Source organism: Sceloporus undulatus, chromosome 1, assembly GCF_019175285.1.
Source record: "Sceloporus undulatus isolate JIND9_A2432 ecotype Alabama chromosome 1, SceUnd_v1.1, whole genome shotgun sequence".
NCBI classification, from domain to species: Eukaryota; Metazoa; Chordata; class Lepidosauria; order Squamata; family Phrynosomatidae; genus Sceloporus; species Sceloporus undulatus.
The window spans coordinates 10,420,256-10,437,915 of record NC_056522.1 but is presented as its reverse complement, the minus strand read 5'-3'; the positions used below and the strand labels follow the sequence as shown (position 1 = coordinate 10,437,915).

The following is a 17,660-nucleotide window of genomic DNA, read 5'->3' as shown; positions in this document are numbered from 1 at the left end:
AAGGTAACCTCTGGATCCTAAACATTGTCCCAGGACTCGCCTCTATCTCACTAACTTTCTGTTGTCCCTTTCCACAGCTGCACCTTGATGTGACAGATGAGAATTGTGCATTTAGTTTGAAACCCAGGCCCACCACACAATGCATTTATGTGTCTTCTCACACTGAGGAGAACGAACCCAGCGAAGGAGGTAAGTGGAATAAAACTGCTATGGCACAAGTAGATGTAGTATCTGCTCTATGGCAAGGAGAGAGTGTGTGGGGGGAGAAAAGGGGAGGGACATTTTATGCTGGCATTAACATTTTTATAGCCACTAATCCAGACCACAGAGTTGCCATGAACACAGAGTGCATGTTGCTCATGAGGGCTTTGCAGAGCTGAAGCAAAAACCAGTGCACTCTTTGACTGTGTCCAGGCGAGGATGACCAAACTGACCAGAGGTCTGGAAAGCAAGCCTTATGAGGAACAGCTTAGGAAGCTTGTGAGGCTTAGTCTGGAGAAGAGAAGACTCAATAGCCATCTTTATAGAGCAGAAGATATGTTATATGAAAGATGGAGTGAGCTTGTTTTGTAGTGCTCCAGATACTAGGGCATGAGTCCAAATTAAAAGAAAAGAGATCCCACCTAACATTAGGAAGAACTTCTTGGTGGTAAGAGCTGTTTTGACAGTGGAATAGATGGCCTCAGAACAGAGCTTGGGTGGCCCTCTCTTGGGAGCCCATGGCAGGGCACTGGATCAGACGGTCTTTGAAATCCCAATGAAAGGAAACAACCTTTTATCTTCCTGAGGTTTCTTCTCTATGGGGGAAATCTCTTCTCCTGGCCTTCAGACTTTGAGTTTCCTCTTTCTTTTCTGCTTTCTCAGTCAAGAAACCCCATGCAGCCTCTCTGATCTTGCACAACGGGGAATCAGCTGAGTTTGACGTGGTTTTCCAGCCCAACTTGACCCAGAGAATTGAAGGGGTGATCCACCTCTCTATTGTGGACAACCAGTATGAAGAGACAAACATCCAGATGGTGGGTGAGGGTTACCAGGATGATGTGACACTGGACAACATCCGTGGCTTAGTGACAGACATTGATAAGGGGAGCACTGAGGAGCAGCGTGAAGAGAGCGCAGCGGAGAGTAAGTGAGAGAGGAGAAGCAGCACTGATGGGGCGGATATGGGGGGCAGAAACGACTCCGTGTGTGGGATGGTTTTCTTCTTTTTGCACCTCATTCTATGCCAGCTCACAATGTATAGTTTCAAGGGGCTGCCAGCCCACCATGTTTAACCATGGCTGAAACCTGGTTTGCAAACTACACATTGTGCTAACTGTTGCATCTAAATTTACAAACTACCAACAAACCATAGTTATGGCTGTTACCTTGCCTCCAGAGGCTGCTTCTTTGTGGAGATGTGAGTGAATTTGTGAAGCTGAGCAGGAGGAAACAACAGGCAGGCTGCTGCAATACGAGGCTTGCTGGGTGTGCCTTTATATAAAGAGCACAGAGACAAGCCAATGCACAGTTCCTTTCTCACCAGAGCTTTTGGTGGTGGAGGTGGTGGAAGTTATTGGCGTAACCTGGTCAAAGGTGGGAGTGTACAGATCATTGGCTTTATGCCTAGAAGTGTGTCATTCAGATAGTCTGTTTTTCCCCCCCCCTGCAGCTGCCAGAGTGGATTGTATCCAGTTTGGGGACTGTCATGTCGGGAAGCCCTACCAAGCGACGTTCACAATCACCAATCACAGCAAGACAGATGTGATGAGATTTGAGTGGCCTGTTGTGAATCCGTTTACTTTCTCCCCACAGGTATGGGGTGACTGACTCTTCTTTTGCCAGGGCTCTTTTTGCTCAAACTCACACACACACACACACTGCCCAGGGAACAATGTGTGTTTCCCACACTTACCTGCAAAATTATTGGTGATAACTTGCCAGCTCCCTGGTCTCTGAGCATGGCTTGGTCCCACTTTATTCACACAAATTCTGTGATTCTTCTGTGTGGGTTTGCCATGGAATCAATAGCCTCCTCTTTCTTGCTCCTTGGAATTGCTTGGGAACAAATGAGTTCTTCTGTAGGATTCTTTCCTCTGAAAGACAGCCAAGGGACCCCATTTAGCTCTGGCTCCACTCTCACCTTCTTTTTCCTCCTCTTCGGCTGCATATTCGCTTTGCTCCTTCCCTCCAGGGCTCTGTGGCTGCAGTAACATTTCAATGTGGGGTTTAGTGTGAAGCCAAAATGTTTCAAATCAGACTACAAATGATTCTATTGTGGAACAGATTTTCCGCCCAGGAAATTACTAAATTATCAAGCAGTTTCAGCAGTGAACAATGGTCAAAGTTAATTAGGTTATCAGTGAACCTAAAAGGGAGTGATCTGAGAGCATAATAATAATAATAATAATAATAATAATAATAATAATATTCCTCTGTGGATTGTGGCAGGGAATAATAATACATTACTGTACAACACATAATATCAGTCATTGTGGTCTCTTCCAACTCGATGATTCTGTGATTGGTTGATAGGTTCAGTTATGATAGGTTGATAAGATGAATCCTTCATAGATTCATCTTAGGGTCACCATAAGTCAGAAACACATTGAAGTCAAACAACAACAACAAGACATTATAGAAAGCAATCAGATGAGCAAATTAAGCTCACCTGCCAATCATAAAATAAAGCATCATTCTTTGGAACATACATAACTAAGCAAACAATACATGATAGGACAAAGAGATATCTTTAGTCACTGAAAGGAGGATTGCTTCAAAAAACAGGGTAAAGGTATTGTCTAGTTTGACCCTTATGAGCCAGTATGGTGTAGTGGTTTGAGTGTTGTACTATGACACTGGGAGACCAGGGTTCAAATTGCCACTCAGCCATGGAAGACTACTGGGTGACCTTGGGCAAGTCACACTCTCTTAGCCTCACAGGAAGGCAAGGACAAACCCCCTCTGGAGAAATCTTGCCAAGAAAACTCTATGATAGATTCGTTTTAGTGTCACCATAAATCAGAAATAACTTGAAGATACACAACAACAGTAGTTTGACCCTTAGACACAGACTTCTACTGTCATCTAACATGCTAATGCTCCTTCCCCTCAGATTGGCCATCTCCATGCAGCATGCACCAAGAACACTATTCTAACCTTAAAATCCAGCACCCCGATCACCATCAAAGACCAGCTGCTCAAGTGCAAAGTTTCCAAGATTGCCTTCCAGCAGCCGGCTGAGCAGGTGCCTGACTGGGATGATCGCCTGCACACTGTCAAATGGGTGGATGTCTCAAAGAGCACCACCAGCACTCGTCCAGGAAAGAAGAAGGTAAGGGACCTGGAGAGGGAAAGGGGGCCCAGACAGCCATGTACATATGGCCGTTGATGAAGCCAAATCAAGAATCTCCATCCAGATCAAGGGAGAGTGTGCTCTGGGCTCACAGCAAAGCCAGACATTCGAGGAAGCCATGGACGACAGAGCCACCGTCATGCTGGATGGGGCAATTTGGGGTTTTTGGAAAGTAAATGTGCTGGCTGCCATTTCTCCCTTCTAGCAGCATCCTTGCTCCCCACTAGCAGCTGTTCCTTCACCAGTATTTATAAGAAACTCATCTTGAGCCATTCCATTTTGCCTCCATCTCTTAATCTATGAACCCCTAACTTCTTTATTAAATCTTGAAGCCCTAAAATGTTCTCCCCATGTTCCTCTAATGGGGATGGTTTACTTGCAGAAGCTCCCCTGCTTGTTTGGCCCTGTTTACTCACTCACTCACTTGCTCCGATGTCTGCTGCTTTAAAGGTTAGACTGGAAAGGGGTGTTGTGGGTTGGCTTCCTTCCTCTTATCCTGCTCTCAATGCAGGTGATCGAGAAGGATCCAGAACCTGCACATCTCACTCTGGAAGAGGGTGGCCGGGAGCTCGAGCTTCATGCAAGCGCCACGGTTGACTATGCTCAATATAAAATGGAGGTGGATAGTGTGCACTTTAGGGACACTTTGCTCTTCCAGACAAGGGTCTTCCCGTGAGTACCAAACATACCGGACCTTGCCCTGGGGCTGGATTTTATTTCAATGCTTCTCTTTCTGCTAGGTTTGTTCCTCTAGGGCAATGGTGGGCAACTTTGGAAAGGCAGAGGGCCACATTATCCCACCAGGAGACCTTGGTAGAGGGATCATGCCCCCACTGCAAACTCTCCAAATTAGTTTTGTCCTTGCTCAGCCCAGCAGATCAGGAGCTGGAATCATCTGATGTTCTAGAAGTTAATGGACTTTAATTCCCAACATTTCTCATCCTGGGCTATGTGTGTTAAGGGGTTGCTGGGAACTGCTGTCTGGCAACATCTAGCCTGAAAAACCCACACCAAAAAAAAAACAGCATCTGGAGGGCCCCAGGTTTCCCATTCTTGCTGCAGAGGGTGGAGTATCTTTGACAGAAATGGGGAGAGGGTATTTTCAGAGGGCTCTGAGTCCTCTTTTTGCCTGTATTCCCTAACTGGGACAAAATTCTTTAAAGTCTCTCTGTCTCTCTCCTTGACCTGCCTCCCCACATTGTGCCAGCAGAGTGGAGCTCTTCAACATGGGAAGCGTGGAGCTGGAATATACCTGGAAGGTGGTCATGGAAGAGAGTGGGAGGGCAGTCAACTTTGCGATGGACCCCGGGCCAACAAGCGCTGAAGGTAGAGTGGGTGAACCTTGACAGGGTCTTAAGGCCTTCCTCCCCCTCTCCAGTCTGTCCTTAGGTTTCCAAAGTCCATCCTTCCCTAGTGAGGGGCATTGTCTGGTCCTTCCTGTATAACTCACCTTCCATCTTTTCAGATATTTCTGGTGAAGTAGGCCTGGTCGTCCCCTTATCTATTTAGACTGAGGCACTGGGGGGTCCTCTGTCATTTGTCAGCTAATCTGGATTCTGCCTGGGGGCCCATTCTCACCTTCTGGCCAACTAGGCATCCAGCTTGGTGAAAGCCAGACAGACAGAGTTAGCATTAATACCCTATTTAAATATTTTTAACTCTTGGAATCTCTGGATAGTTGTATGGGGCAGATTCTTTGGTAATCTTTTAGGTTGTTTATTATATGCAATCATAGTTATACAAACATATGCAGTCCCCTTGGGGAAAACACAGATTTGTCAATGCTTGGGCGTCTTGCTTGCACTCCATTCCACTCCACTGTATTGCCGACATTAATTACACAGGTTAGCTGTTAGACTTTCATCTTAAATCATATCTCATAATCACCTGGCCTTTTTGCCATGATGAGAACTATATCCATCTTATGTTAGGCATTTGGGGCTTGGTGTCAGTGACCGTCTCAGCCGCAGCAGTAGTCCCTTAGCCCAAAAGGGAATTAAAGTTAGTTTCTCAGGATCTTACAAAGGAGCATGACTTCTCTCTGCGTTGTGTGTCCCAAATGCTGCCTGCCTGCTGCTCCCCACAGTTTTTTTCTGGGATAGTTACCTTTTATTTATTCTGGCCGCATTCCCACTAGCTCATTTGCCCTGGGTAGATCTGGTCCAGATTCGCTAAGCCAGTGCCAAATCTCTCCAGAAAGAGGTTCACACTACTTTTACCCTGATCGAAGCCCCTCAGTGCAATTTACCTTGCTGATATTCACATTTCAAAAAGTAGTGCTTTAAAATGGAGCCTCCTTGTTGTCAATCAAATGATTTCTAAATCACTTCCACTCTTGTCATTGGTGATGTGTCATGCAGCCATTCGCCAATGGCATGGGTGATTTCTTCCCTCCTTTTTTTAAAAAAAATCTGTCAATTTGGCACATAAGGAAAGAGAGAGAGAGAGAGACAGGGAGCCTTGGCCATTGGGGCACCTTTGCCTTTAGTGCCTTTCAAAAATAGTGCCATTAGTGCCTTTTAAAAAAAAATTCAGTGGCAACGTTGGTTAATGGCATGAGTGCTTCCCCCCCCCCTTTTAAAAAATCTAATGGCAATGTTCGCATATTCTGTCAAATTGTGCAATTAACAACAACAAAAATGGTAAAGGGCCTGGAAACCATGCCCTATGAGAAACGACTTAGGGAGCTGGGGATGTTTAACCTGGAGAAGAGAAGATTAAGAGGTGATATGATAGCCCTGTTTAAATATTTGAAGGGATGTCATATTGAGGATGGAGCAAGCTTGTTTTCTGCTGCTCTGGAGACTAGGACCTGGAACAATGCATGCAAGCTCCAGGCAAAGATATTCCACCTCAACATTAGGAGGAACTTCCTGACAGTAAGGGCTGTTCAACAGTGGAACACATTCCCTCAGTGTGGTGGAGTCTCCTTCCTTGGAGGTCTTTATTTATTTATTTTTTTAATAATCTTTATTCAGTTTTCCATATAAAAACAAACACAATCAAATTGTAAGACAGTTACAACTGTATGTCATCTACAAGTAAAATTAAAACATTCCATAATTAAATTTGCCGTTGCATCCAAGTCGTCTTATCTTCAAAACCCTTCTTCTGGATCCTTTCCTTCCTTCCCGGATTGGAGAGGAATACTGCTTAAACATAATCTAGGTCTACGTTGTTCTCACGTTCAATAGATAAATTAAATTCTAGTTTTATCTAACTTCCGTATGTGCATCCAGTAGCTATTATAACAACTTAAGCAAATAGTTACAAATTTTCCACACCATTTATGTAATACAATGCCTAGTTTCTGTCACATACGAGCCCCAAATTATATATCACTCTTAAAATTTTTGTGGTATTTTCCTTGGTTGCATCTTTTAGTCTTCTCATAAACCCTTTTACATGTTCCTCTACTCCAGGTAGTCTCGGAGCCTGCTCTTGGCGTAGAAATATGACTAACAAAATCGGGGAAATATATATATAAAAAAGGGGCAGTTAAAGTCTTATTTCCCTCTCGAAGGCATCTCAAAATCATTTGTGAAGAGGGAAAACCTTAAATTACCAATTAGTACACTCATCTACATTTCAATAAGTCCCCCCTTTATGTTCCATTCCTTTCCCCAAAAGCTTATCACTTTCTTCCAATCTTCCTTCACCCTTTTTTTTTACTAAAGTTCTTTACATTACAAGAGATTACATCAAGCACTCTATACTCATTGACTTTCATCATCCAATTATCCCAACTGGGGGCTTTACTAGATTTCCACAACTTAGCTATCTCTACTCTTGCTGCCGTTACCATATAGAGCACTATCCTCCAATATGTCTTCTCATCCTCAGTTTTTAATACAGTTGTCATATTTAGGAGGTAAAGTTTGGGATCTAATGGAAAGTTTATTTCTAATATATTTTGTATCGATTTATGTATTACTTTCCAAAAATCTTGAATCACCCTACATTTCCACCAAATATGTATTAAATTGCCTTTCTCACAATTGCACCGCCAACATTTTCCGTGGTCTAATTTAAACATTCTTTTAATCTTCCAAGGGGTATAGTACCATCTATTTATGATTTTAAGTGAATTCTCTTTAGGTTCTTGTGCAATAGTAAATTCTTGTGTCTTTTTCCAGGTGTTTTGCCATTCCCTCAAATCAATTGTTTTCCCCAAATCTTGAGCCCATTTCGGCATATATTCATTAATCGTATCCTGCTCTAGTAAGCGACTACACAATAGTTTGTATATCTTCGATATTTTCTTTTTGTCTGGTTGCCAAAGTAACTCATCCAACTCATTCATTTTTTCTTCTACTCCTCCCTTTTTAGAGTCCTCTACAAATTTATTCTTGATTTGAAAGTAATTAAACCAATTTAGGTCAAACCCTTCTTTCTTTAACTCCTCCTGTGACTTAAATGCTAAATTTCCTTGTTGATCTTTCCTTAAACAATCGTCATATGATAACCAGATATTATTTTCATTTAATAGCCACCTTCCAAAAAAGGCCTCCTGGGTCGAGGTCCACCTTGGAATTTTAAAGTAAAACATATTTTTTAATTTCCCCCAAGACAATAATAAAGATTTTCTAATTGGGTGATTATTAAAGTCTCTATTCTTTTCCACTTGGTCATAGCATAAATATGCGTGCCAGCCAAATCTTAGTTGTGTGTTTTCCAAGTTTAACACTTCTTTATCATCTAGTTTCACCCAATTTTGTATCCACATCAAACTGCAGGCCCAATAATATGCTTGTAAGTCAGGAAGAGCATAACCCCCTCATTCCATAGAGTCTTTCAAAATAGCCATCTTAATCCTCGGTTTTCCACCTTTCCATAAAAATTTGCTCAGTTCTTTTTCCCAATCCTTAAATTGATTCTTTTTTATTACTATTGGTAGATTCAAAAATAGGAACATTAATTTGGGGAGAATAACCATTTTAATAACTGCTATTCTTCCTAATAAGGAAAGATTCAAGTTATTCCATCTATATATTTTCTCTTTGATCTCTTTCCAAATTGTGCCATAATTTAACTCAAACAATTTTAGGTTATCTTTCGAAATATTAATGCCCAAGTACTTTACTTGTTTCTCTATCTTAAATCCTGATTTTTGGCAAAGTTGATTTTCCTCCTCCCGGGAGAGATTTTTAGTAATCATCACAGTTTTCCCTTTGTTTACCCTTAACCCAGCTATCTTATCAAACAACTTAAGTTCATGTTTCAATGGCTCAATGCCCTGGAGTGGGTTCTCCAATATGATCACAACGTCGTCCGCAAAAACTTTAGATTTTACTGATAGATTTTGGTTCTTAATTCCTCTCACACTTTTGTTATCATTAATTTTCCCCACTAGTATATCAATTGCTAAAATAAAAAGTAAAGGGGAAATCGGACAGCCTTGCCTGACTCCTTTTTTAACCCTAAATTCCTGCGATTCCTCATTGTTTACAATCACTACCGCTCTCTGGGTTTTATAGATTTGATGCATTGCTTTAATAAATTTAACTCCCATGTCTCTTTTTTCAAACACTTGGAACAAAAACTCCCATCTAAGGTTGTCAAAAGCCTTTTCCATATCTAATGCTATGAAGGCACATTGTTTCTGATTATTTACATGGTAGTATTCTAAACTATTAATTATCGTCCTAATATTATTTCTTAATTGTCTCCCGGGCAAAAACCCGTTCTGTTCCTTTCCAATGATTTCATTTAGTATTCCTTTTAGCCTCAAAGCCCAAATCGTAGTGTAAATTTTATAGTCAACATTTAATAAGCTAATGGGTCTATAATTAGCCATACAAGTAGTATCTTTATTTTCTTTGGGAATAAGTGTAATACACGCTTGTTCCCATGTCTGTGGAATGCCATCTTGTTCAATTAGATTGAAAAGTTTAACTAAAGGATCTACTAATTCTGATTTGAATACTTTGTAGTAGATTGCAGAAAATCCATCACTACCTGGAGTTTTGCCTTCCTTTAATAAAGAGATAGCTTTTAAAGCCTCTTGCTTAGTAATCTCAACCTCCAGGATTTCTTTATGCTCTTGGGTGATCTTTTTAAGCGATTTAAAATCCAGGTGGTCTTTAAACAGAGGCTTGATGGCCATCTGTCAGGGATGCTTTGATTGAGATTTCCTGCATGGCAGGGGATTGGACTGGATGGCCTTTGTAGTCTCTTCCAACTCTACGATTCTATGATTCTGTGGAAAAAAAACCTCCCAAATGTCCTCCCTGGCAATGACCAGGGTTAACCCCAAAACATCCCCCCCAATGAAAGCAGAGCCAAGAGTGCTCTGCTTTTATTTTTGCAGTCGTGCTGAAGGGGAAATGTAGCACAAGCATACACATTCTATCAATATGTATCAATCTGTGGCACAAGCATTCACATAATCTGTCAAAAATAAAAATTACCAAAAAAAGAGAGAGAAAGCCGCTTGGCAAAGCAACCGGTGCGAGAGAGGAGGCATGTTCCACCCACTACCCACCCTCTGACCTAAATCCCTCCCCTGAACTTGACCCAATCATGACCGGGGCCAAGCTCACATTTGCCGGCAGCAGGGAAGAAACGGGTTTTCCAAAAAGAAAGGGAAATAATCCACTTTCGGGAAAACTGCTCTAAGGAGGATTCGCCCTGGATCTGGTGTGCAAACCCCTGATCCGAGTGTGTCAAAACCGGCACCAGTGGGAACTTTCCACATCTGGGTTACAATTTGGTGAAAAAGGTAGTCTAAATGGCCCCTCTGTTAAACTACTTAAACTCCACCCTCTTATACCACAGTATCACAGGGCAGCATGCAGAAAGAATCAGTTTAAAGCTGTTTTGAATCATTTAGATTTTGAAAGGATAACAAAGTAAATCAGAAGAGGAGACCCCACTCCCACAGTTTCATCCGGTGGGACGCAGAGGGCCTTGAGTGGGCATTGATGAGGAGAGGCACTCCTTCAACCATTTGTGGCCCCAAGCTGCTTAGGGCTTTAAATGGCCCTAAAGTGAGGCAAACTTGCACCAGAAATCCAAAAAGATTTCCAGAAAATATTTCTCCTGGGTGTTCAATATATGATTGGGAGGGAAACAAACAGAGGGTCTTCTGGTGGTCTGGGGAAAGTGTGGGGTAGAACCAGCTGCTTCAATCAACTCCCTTTGCCCCCAGTGGATGCTCCATCAGGAACGTCAGCTGCCTCCATCAAGGCCCAGTCCAGCCGGCCAGCCAGTCAGTTGGAGAGCACCCTGGAGAGCTTTTCTTCCTATCTCTTCCCAACGCCCTCCCGGCCCCCATTCTCCCTGGAGCCCAGAAGTGGCACCATTCCTCCTGGGAGATCGCAGATGCTCCAGGTGAAATTCTGTCCCCAGGAAGTGGGAGAGTTTGAAGGCCGTCTGCTCTGCAGGTAAGAGGGCATCTTTGCCCAAATGCCATCGACTACAGGTCACCCTTGGTTGGCTGTGTGCTTGCCTCAAGTTACAGCACATACCTTCCATTGGAAGCCTGGAGGAAACTGCTGCTTTCTGCAGTAGAGAGAAGACTGCCCAGAAGGGTGTCTTTGTTGGAGTTCAGTACAAGCACAGTGGTGGTCTTGGGGTGGAAAAGGAAGAAGGCTGTAGGGTCCCCTCTCTCCCTTTGTGTCTTCATTGGCATGTTCTCAACCCTGGCCTCTGTCTCCTCAGCATTGTGAACATGAAAGATGATGAGGAAGGCCCAGCTGTGGCAGTGAAGGGGAAGAGCCTCCTCCCCTATTGCCATTTTGACCTGGAAGACTCTGATTACATTACAGCAAACAGACGCAATCCAGACTTGCGAGGACCGGGTGGGATGAGCCTAGATCCCAGCACGAAAGTGATTGAATTTACCTCAGTAGGTGTACATGTCAGGAACACCAGGTGAGTGGCCAGCAGCAGCAAGGAAACTCTGTAAGCTGGTGGCGGCCAACCCATGCAGCTCCAGACAGTCTAACACATGATTTGAGCATCCTTGGTGTGGAGAGTCCTTCTTGTTGGGCCAGGGAACCACAGGCTTTGCCTTTCCCTTAGCAAAGGAGCGGTATTCCTTTGTTTCAGATCCATGGCTCAAATGTGGTGGCAAACCAGTTCATTTCAGTGCTGCTCTGCCATTCCTCCTTTCCTCACTCCATGCCTCCCATGGATACATTGTAGATACTTTATCATCAGATGTCAGGCCTCTGGTCAAGACCATTGTTTGCTGGCTGGTGGTTTGGAGGATCCCACGGATCTAGATAACTCATTTCATTCAGAAACTACTGAGCTGAGATGTCCCTGCTTACCAGAGAATGAAAAATGGGAGACCTGGGCAGATGATTAATCAACTTGTTTATTGTTAACATGAGTTAATATTCCTAATGTTCTGAGTTTTCCTTCTTTCTTTTTCCTCATGGTTAGGAGCTTTGTAATCATGAATCCCACCAATGCCCCCTACTCTTTCCAGTGGGCCTGTCAGCAACAGGAAGAGGGGCAGGAGCATGCGGCCTTCATCTGCTTTACTGACCGGGGACAGCTCCGGCCGGAGAAGACCATGGAGGTGAGTGGCAGAGAGCAGCCACCTCTTCTGCTTCTAAGGTCAAAAGGGTCTGTAGCTGAGGCTTGTTCAGTGTGTTTGGGGCTACTCCTTCAGTCAGCCTCTTCCTGTCATAGTCACCTTCATAGAGCTGACCCTACTGTTAGGCAGAGTGAGGCAGCTACCTCTGATAGCAAATTGGGGCTGCCATGAAAGGTCAACAGGTTGGCAGTTTTTGACATCATTGTTATATGTTTACTGCCAGGGATGGGGTAAAGGTTTGAATTTACTGCCTCGTGTTCCAAAATTTCTTGGATGCCTTTTGGTATTACAATTCAAAGACATAGCCATGTTAATCTAGACTAGACTCTAGACTCTAGAAATTCAATATGCAAAGGGGTCTTGTAGCGCCTTTGAGACTAACTGGAAGAGAGAAACTGGTGGGCTGAGCTTTCGTAGACTTGAGCCTACTTCTTCAGATGTATTTGGTGAAGTGGAGGGTTCCAGACCTTCATCTATACATTTATATGCACTCTTGCTAGCCAAAGCAGGACTGTATTTGAAAACTCCCCTTGTCTCTTTAATCTGTAGGTCATATTTGAATTCATCCCCCGGCATCTGGACATCACGGAATCCTTTTGGACCTTCTCAATCCCTGAGCTGGACATTTCGGTCCCATTCCTCCTTGTGGGCCATACCACGGACCCCGAGGTGTCTTTGGACAGATGTCACCTGAACTTCCACTCGCTCTTGGTCGGTAAGGGCAATTGTGGGGGGAGGCAGCTGGCTTCCACTCTTCCTCTTGTTCCGAAGCCCCAAGGGCTACATCTCCCAGGGCTTCCACCAAGGAGGATGCAGAAGAAGCAGGGAAGAAGCTCAGGTCTGGGAAGGATGAAATGCTGGATTATGGGCTTACTTTGGGAATTCTGTGCCGCTTCCAAACTTACAGAACTTTCGCAGATGCCATTGGGCAGTCTTCTTTTCCAGGTTTTATAACCATCACCATTCCTTTCAGAAATCCTGTTATAATTGTTAGCAACCGCAAGACAGATGTTTTAGGCTGTTGCAGCAAAAACAGCAAAGGATCTTGGGGTAGTTTAAAGCCTAACAGTTCTTCATCTGTCTGATGAAGTGGACTGTAATCCAGAAAGATTTAAGCCATAATAAAAAGTTAATCTTTTAAAGTGCTGCAAGAGTCTTTGTTAGTTTTCACACCACAATTTCATTTTAAGGAGGATAAGGCCTCATTAAGTCACTGCTAAGACTTCCATTAAGATAATTCATCTGTGCTTTTACTGTAAGCCATTTCCAAGGCAAAACAGAGAGCAAATTATGGGGAAAATAATGAGTGACAATGCCAAAGTACAAGTAGGAAAGAGTATCCAATATGTGGCATGTATGGAAGGAGCCATGCCTTCACCTCTTCCGTTCTTCTTTCCTTTCACATCCTTCATTCATGGTTGAAACCACAGTTTTAAATTTTGTGGAGGAAGAAGCTTTCTTCCTTGCTTAGGTTACTCTGAGGTTTATCACACGGAGATTTTTAGAGCTTTTGCAGGTCAGTTCTGACGTGACTGCGCTTCCAACGATGCGGATTCACGTCATAACGTGCATGTGTTATCAGACGTGATTCTTTTCTATGGGTGCCCCTTCTGTGGTGCTTCCGCAGTGAATCCAAAGTGATTCCTCATCTTGATCAATTCAGAAAAAAAGTGAATTCACAGAATTTGCATTCAAGCTCACTTCGATTTCACTTCGAATTGGTCTGTTGTGGAAAACCACTCCGATGTCGCCCCCCCTTAGCCCCCTGCGTCCTGCTCCGTCATCCCCTCCCCCTCCTTCACCGCATCTCCTCTTCTCTGCCACCCTGCCACCCATCCCATCATCCCCTGCCTTCTCTTGCATCCCAATCCTGGCCCCAACGACCCCCAGTGACCTATCCCATCATCCCCTGATTGCTTCTTCACCCCAATGAAGGATGACAGCTAAGGAGGAGGTAGGAAAGGAGGGCAGCGTCCAGAACCCCACTGAGCATGCCCAAGGGTGGCGATTCGAATTGTTGAACCCTCCATTGTGGTAATACAATGTGCACTCACTCTGCTTTACTTGAATCCGCATCATGTGACTTGCTTGGAATAGAACTGACTTCGCTTCCCCTCGATTCGGAAGGAAAACAGAATGGCAACCAGGTGTGGTAAAACATCACGTTTTAACGTGAATTCGCATTGCTAGACAGGAGTGACTCTGGATCTGGTGTGAAAAAAACATTACGCTTTGCATTGCTAGAACAGGAGTGACTGCGGATCTGAGCTGCAAACCCCCCCACGTGTGATAAGGTCCTCTGTAAAATGCCTGTCAGTATTGAAAGGCAGTTCACAGTAAGCCAAACAGAAAGACTCATGTTTACAATGCAGTTTTTCTTTTATATTTTTCATCCTTCAAACCATATCGTTTTCTTAGATTATGAACCCTTTTTCCATTGAAACATTAAGATTTTTTAATAATTGTCTTTAAGCTGTTCTAGGCCTATGAAATCAAGCAGTCTAGAAATCCTATGAAACAAAACAAAGCCCATCAACAAGAGAATGATCTTTTGGGGTGTTGCTAGTTGTCCTACTCATTCCTGGACCAGGGCACATTGTTGGGTAGCGGCTGATATTTCCAGACAGCGTCAGCTTCCCATTTTGGTTTGCGTCACTCTCTTGCTTGGCTTGAAATGTTTATTGCAAGCAAACAAACTTAGAAAATAATCTGCAGGAGGGCCTCTGAATTCTGTAGTAAACTGACACAAAAGCTTGCCTTGCTCTGCTGTTTTGTTCTCCTGCAGGGCACGAAGCTCGGGAAAGCCTCAACATTATCAACAACGAGAAAGAGAGCTACAGTTTTTCTTTCAGAGACGGCTCCCGCTTTTCTGAGGGTCGAATCAACAGTCTGAAAGTGCAGCCCATGGAGGGCTCCATCCCACCACATTCCAGGTAAAAGCGGAGAAAAGCTCTGGGTGCCAAATGCATCTGCACCAGAATCCAGACTTCCCAAGGCAGGCATTTTGAGCTTTCCAGTGGTTTCCCCCTGACTGTTCAGAAACACATTCTGTACCAAGGGAAGTCAGGATTCACCTTTTCCAGCTGGGAAAGACAAGGAGCATACCAAGCTTCCATTATTATTATTATTATTATTATTATTATTATTATTATTTCTGACCCCCCTCTACCCATGGATTGAGGCAAAGAACAATAGCAGACAAACAAATATGCATCAGTATTTGCATCAGCATAACATCCATTAAAACATACATCAGTTTAACAAACAAGATACACACATATTAAAACAATCTACGTTTAAAATTCAACATTTAAATTGTCCATTTAAAAAAAAAAATCCTCTTGGCAAGAAGAAGGGGTTGTGGAATGGGAGGGACTTCACTGGAGGCCTCTTCAGACCTAACTTGCTTGGGGAATTTTTTCTTGAAGATCCTGTGTCTTCACTAGTGGTGGAGTCTTCACATTCTGAGCTGTAAGGAAAGAGACCACTTTGGCTTTCTGCTCTTGAGTGTAGTCCCTTTATAACAGAGCAGCCTTCAGAGGTACTCTATTCCTGAAAGACCCTCGGTGACCAGGTATCAGAAAACACAGAGCAGACTCAGCATCTTGCAGGGCTGGCATTTGGGCAATCTGTTCTCAACAAGCACATGTGCTGCTGGTTTTCTTTTCCATGTCAGGATCCCTATCACCATCTACTTCATGCCAACGCTGAAAGGGGAAGTGAACTTTAACTTGATCTGTGATGTCAAGAAGAAGAGCCAGCCCCTCTGCTTGAACGTCAAAGCCACTGGTCACACCATGGGTGTCTCTGTGAAATATGAGAAAAATGATGGCACTGTCACTGAGCTGGACTCTGACCAAACAAAACCGCTTCCATTTTACGAGGTGAGAGAGAAGCAATTGCTGGGGTGGTTTAGTATCAAGAAAGTATCAAGATGCAAAAAAATTAATAAAAATCTTGCTCTGGAATTAATTACTCCAGAGTAATGCTTTGGAATAATAGCTGTAACTGTTAATAGATGGTACTTTGGTTGGCTGAACCTCCATGCATCCACCTGCTTTCCACCTTCCAGGAATAGATGCTCTGTGGACTAATACCTAAGTCCTTCCTTACAAGAGAAGAGAACCATAAGCAGTTTTGATTTCCTATCTCCAGCCGGTGGCAAGCATCTTCTGTTCTGGGTGGTTTGGACTCAGACTACAACAATCTTGAAGACTAAGGTCTTGAAGACTGTTTCCAACCATTAGTCTATAGAGTTGACCAATCCCCCGCAGAGCTAGCTTTCTGCCTTCCCATACCTTGAAGGCTCCAGCCAGTAAGGCCATTGTTGCACAAGTGCACTTTTCACTTGTTTAGGTATAGAGGAGGTTAGTGTCTTGCAGCCCTTCTCGGGGATCTCTTCCGTATTCTTCATGGTGCCCAAATGCAGGGGCAATGTCTGGTCCATTTTAGGCCTCAAATTTACCAACCCCTTTCTGCCTGTAACTGCATGGCTGAGTTGGTGGTACAGGGTCGATGGTGGTCTCGAGAGTTGCACCACAGCGTCAGTTGTGCTGCATGACTGGCCCCGTTTCCTCTTAGCACTCCTCCTTTGAGTAAAGCACTCCCTGGTCCTAATAGACAACATGTAGCTTGTTCTTTCATAGCAAAATAGGGAGATTTTTGATCCCTGTCTTCCAGCTCCATGTGCCTTTCAAGGGGGGGCACAGAGCCTCCTGTGGGAGGACGAAGGTGCTCTAAGGGATGAATGGGGAGGGTCTTCTACTAGCCCTAATCCAACCTTTTGTAAGGGGCTGCTCCATCTCTGAACTAGCTGAGAGTCTCACCCACTTAGTAACACAACACATCTTCACTCAGAACATAAATCAAGCTGAACTCAGTGAGGCTTACTTCCCACTAAGTATCCTGCAGAGGCAGGTTTTTTCATTCAGACACACTGAGGCAGAGAGAAGCCTTCTTTTTCAACAGTGGGTCTGCAGCTATGCTCACACTCCTTCCCTCTCTCTCTGCCCTGGACAGATGCAAGTGAATGACATTGCTCACTGCAATTTCTATATTCTTAACATCGGCAAGTTCAACTTCACCTTCTCCTGGGAGTTCTGCAATGCCAAAGCAGTGCAGCGCTATTTTGTGATCACTCCAAACACTGGTGTTGTGGAAGTAGGGGAGCGGGCAGAGGTTGTGCTCACCTTCCATCCGCTGAAGACATGCTCCTTGAAGGACGTTGAGCTCAAACTCCAGGTGAGAAGGAAGGCTTGTGATGTGGTTTTCATCTTATCTCCCACCTTGAAATACTAACAGCAGGCTCTGAACTCGTGTCTGGAACATGGGTGGCAGAGGAACATAAGCTTACTCTAAGGGAGACAAACAATCCAGTCTGGTAGCCCCTTTGGGATGGGGCTGTGACCCCACCTCTTGGAGATTCAGGACGGCCATCTGGTCCCATGCTTCTGAATTCCTATTCCCAGTTTTGTTTTTCAGCTGGCCAGAACCACCTCTGCTTTGTCTGGTTTAAACTTCCATTTTTTTTTATCCTCCTCCAGTCCTTTACAACTGCCAGGCACTGGTTTAGCACAGGAACAGCTTCCTTGGAATTAGGTGGAAAGGAATAATAGAGCTGGGTATCGTCAGCATATTGGTGACATCTAACCTCAAAACTCCAGACAGCTTCTCCCAACAGTTTCAAGTAGATGTTAAATTGCATAAGACCCTCCCTTGTTATAAATAGTCATTAACTATTTTCCTTTTCCACTCAGCCAGTCCCCATCTGGCCTGTTT

General features: G+C 43.9%; 2 protein-coding genes across 6 annotated transcripts in view; one reads left to right on the top strand and one right to left on the bottom strand.

Moving 5' to 3' along the window:
• The window catches only part of LOC121920437, a 196,008-nt gene that overhangs the window by 112,107 nt on the left and 66,241 nt on the right, over positions 1-17,660 (bottom strand). The window lies entirely within an intron of this gene.
• Positions 1-17,660, top strand: part of LOC121920312 (hydrocephalus-inducing protein homolog) — an 87,501-nt gene that overhangs the window by 59,726 nt on the left and 10,115 nt on the right. The window contains 13 exon segments of the mRNA XM_042447447.1: positions 78-189; positions 865-1,125; positions 1,652-1,794; positions 3,095-3,313; positions 3,846-4,006; positions 4,545-4,660; positions 10,485-10,719; positions 10,997-11,209; positions 11,726-11,864; positions 12,432-12,597; positions 14,668-14,815; positions 15,559-15,766; positions 16,902-17,123. Coding sequence (XP_042303381.1) covers positions 78-189; positions 865-1,125; positions 1,652-1,794; positions 3,095-3,313; positions 3,846-4,006; positions 4,545-4,660; positions 10,485-10,719; positions 10,997-11,209; positions 11,726-11,864; positions 12,432-12,597; positions 14,668-14,815; positions 15,559-15,766; positions 16,902-17,123 — 2,343 coding nt within the window.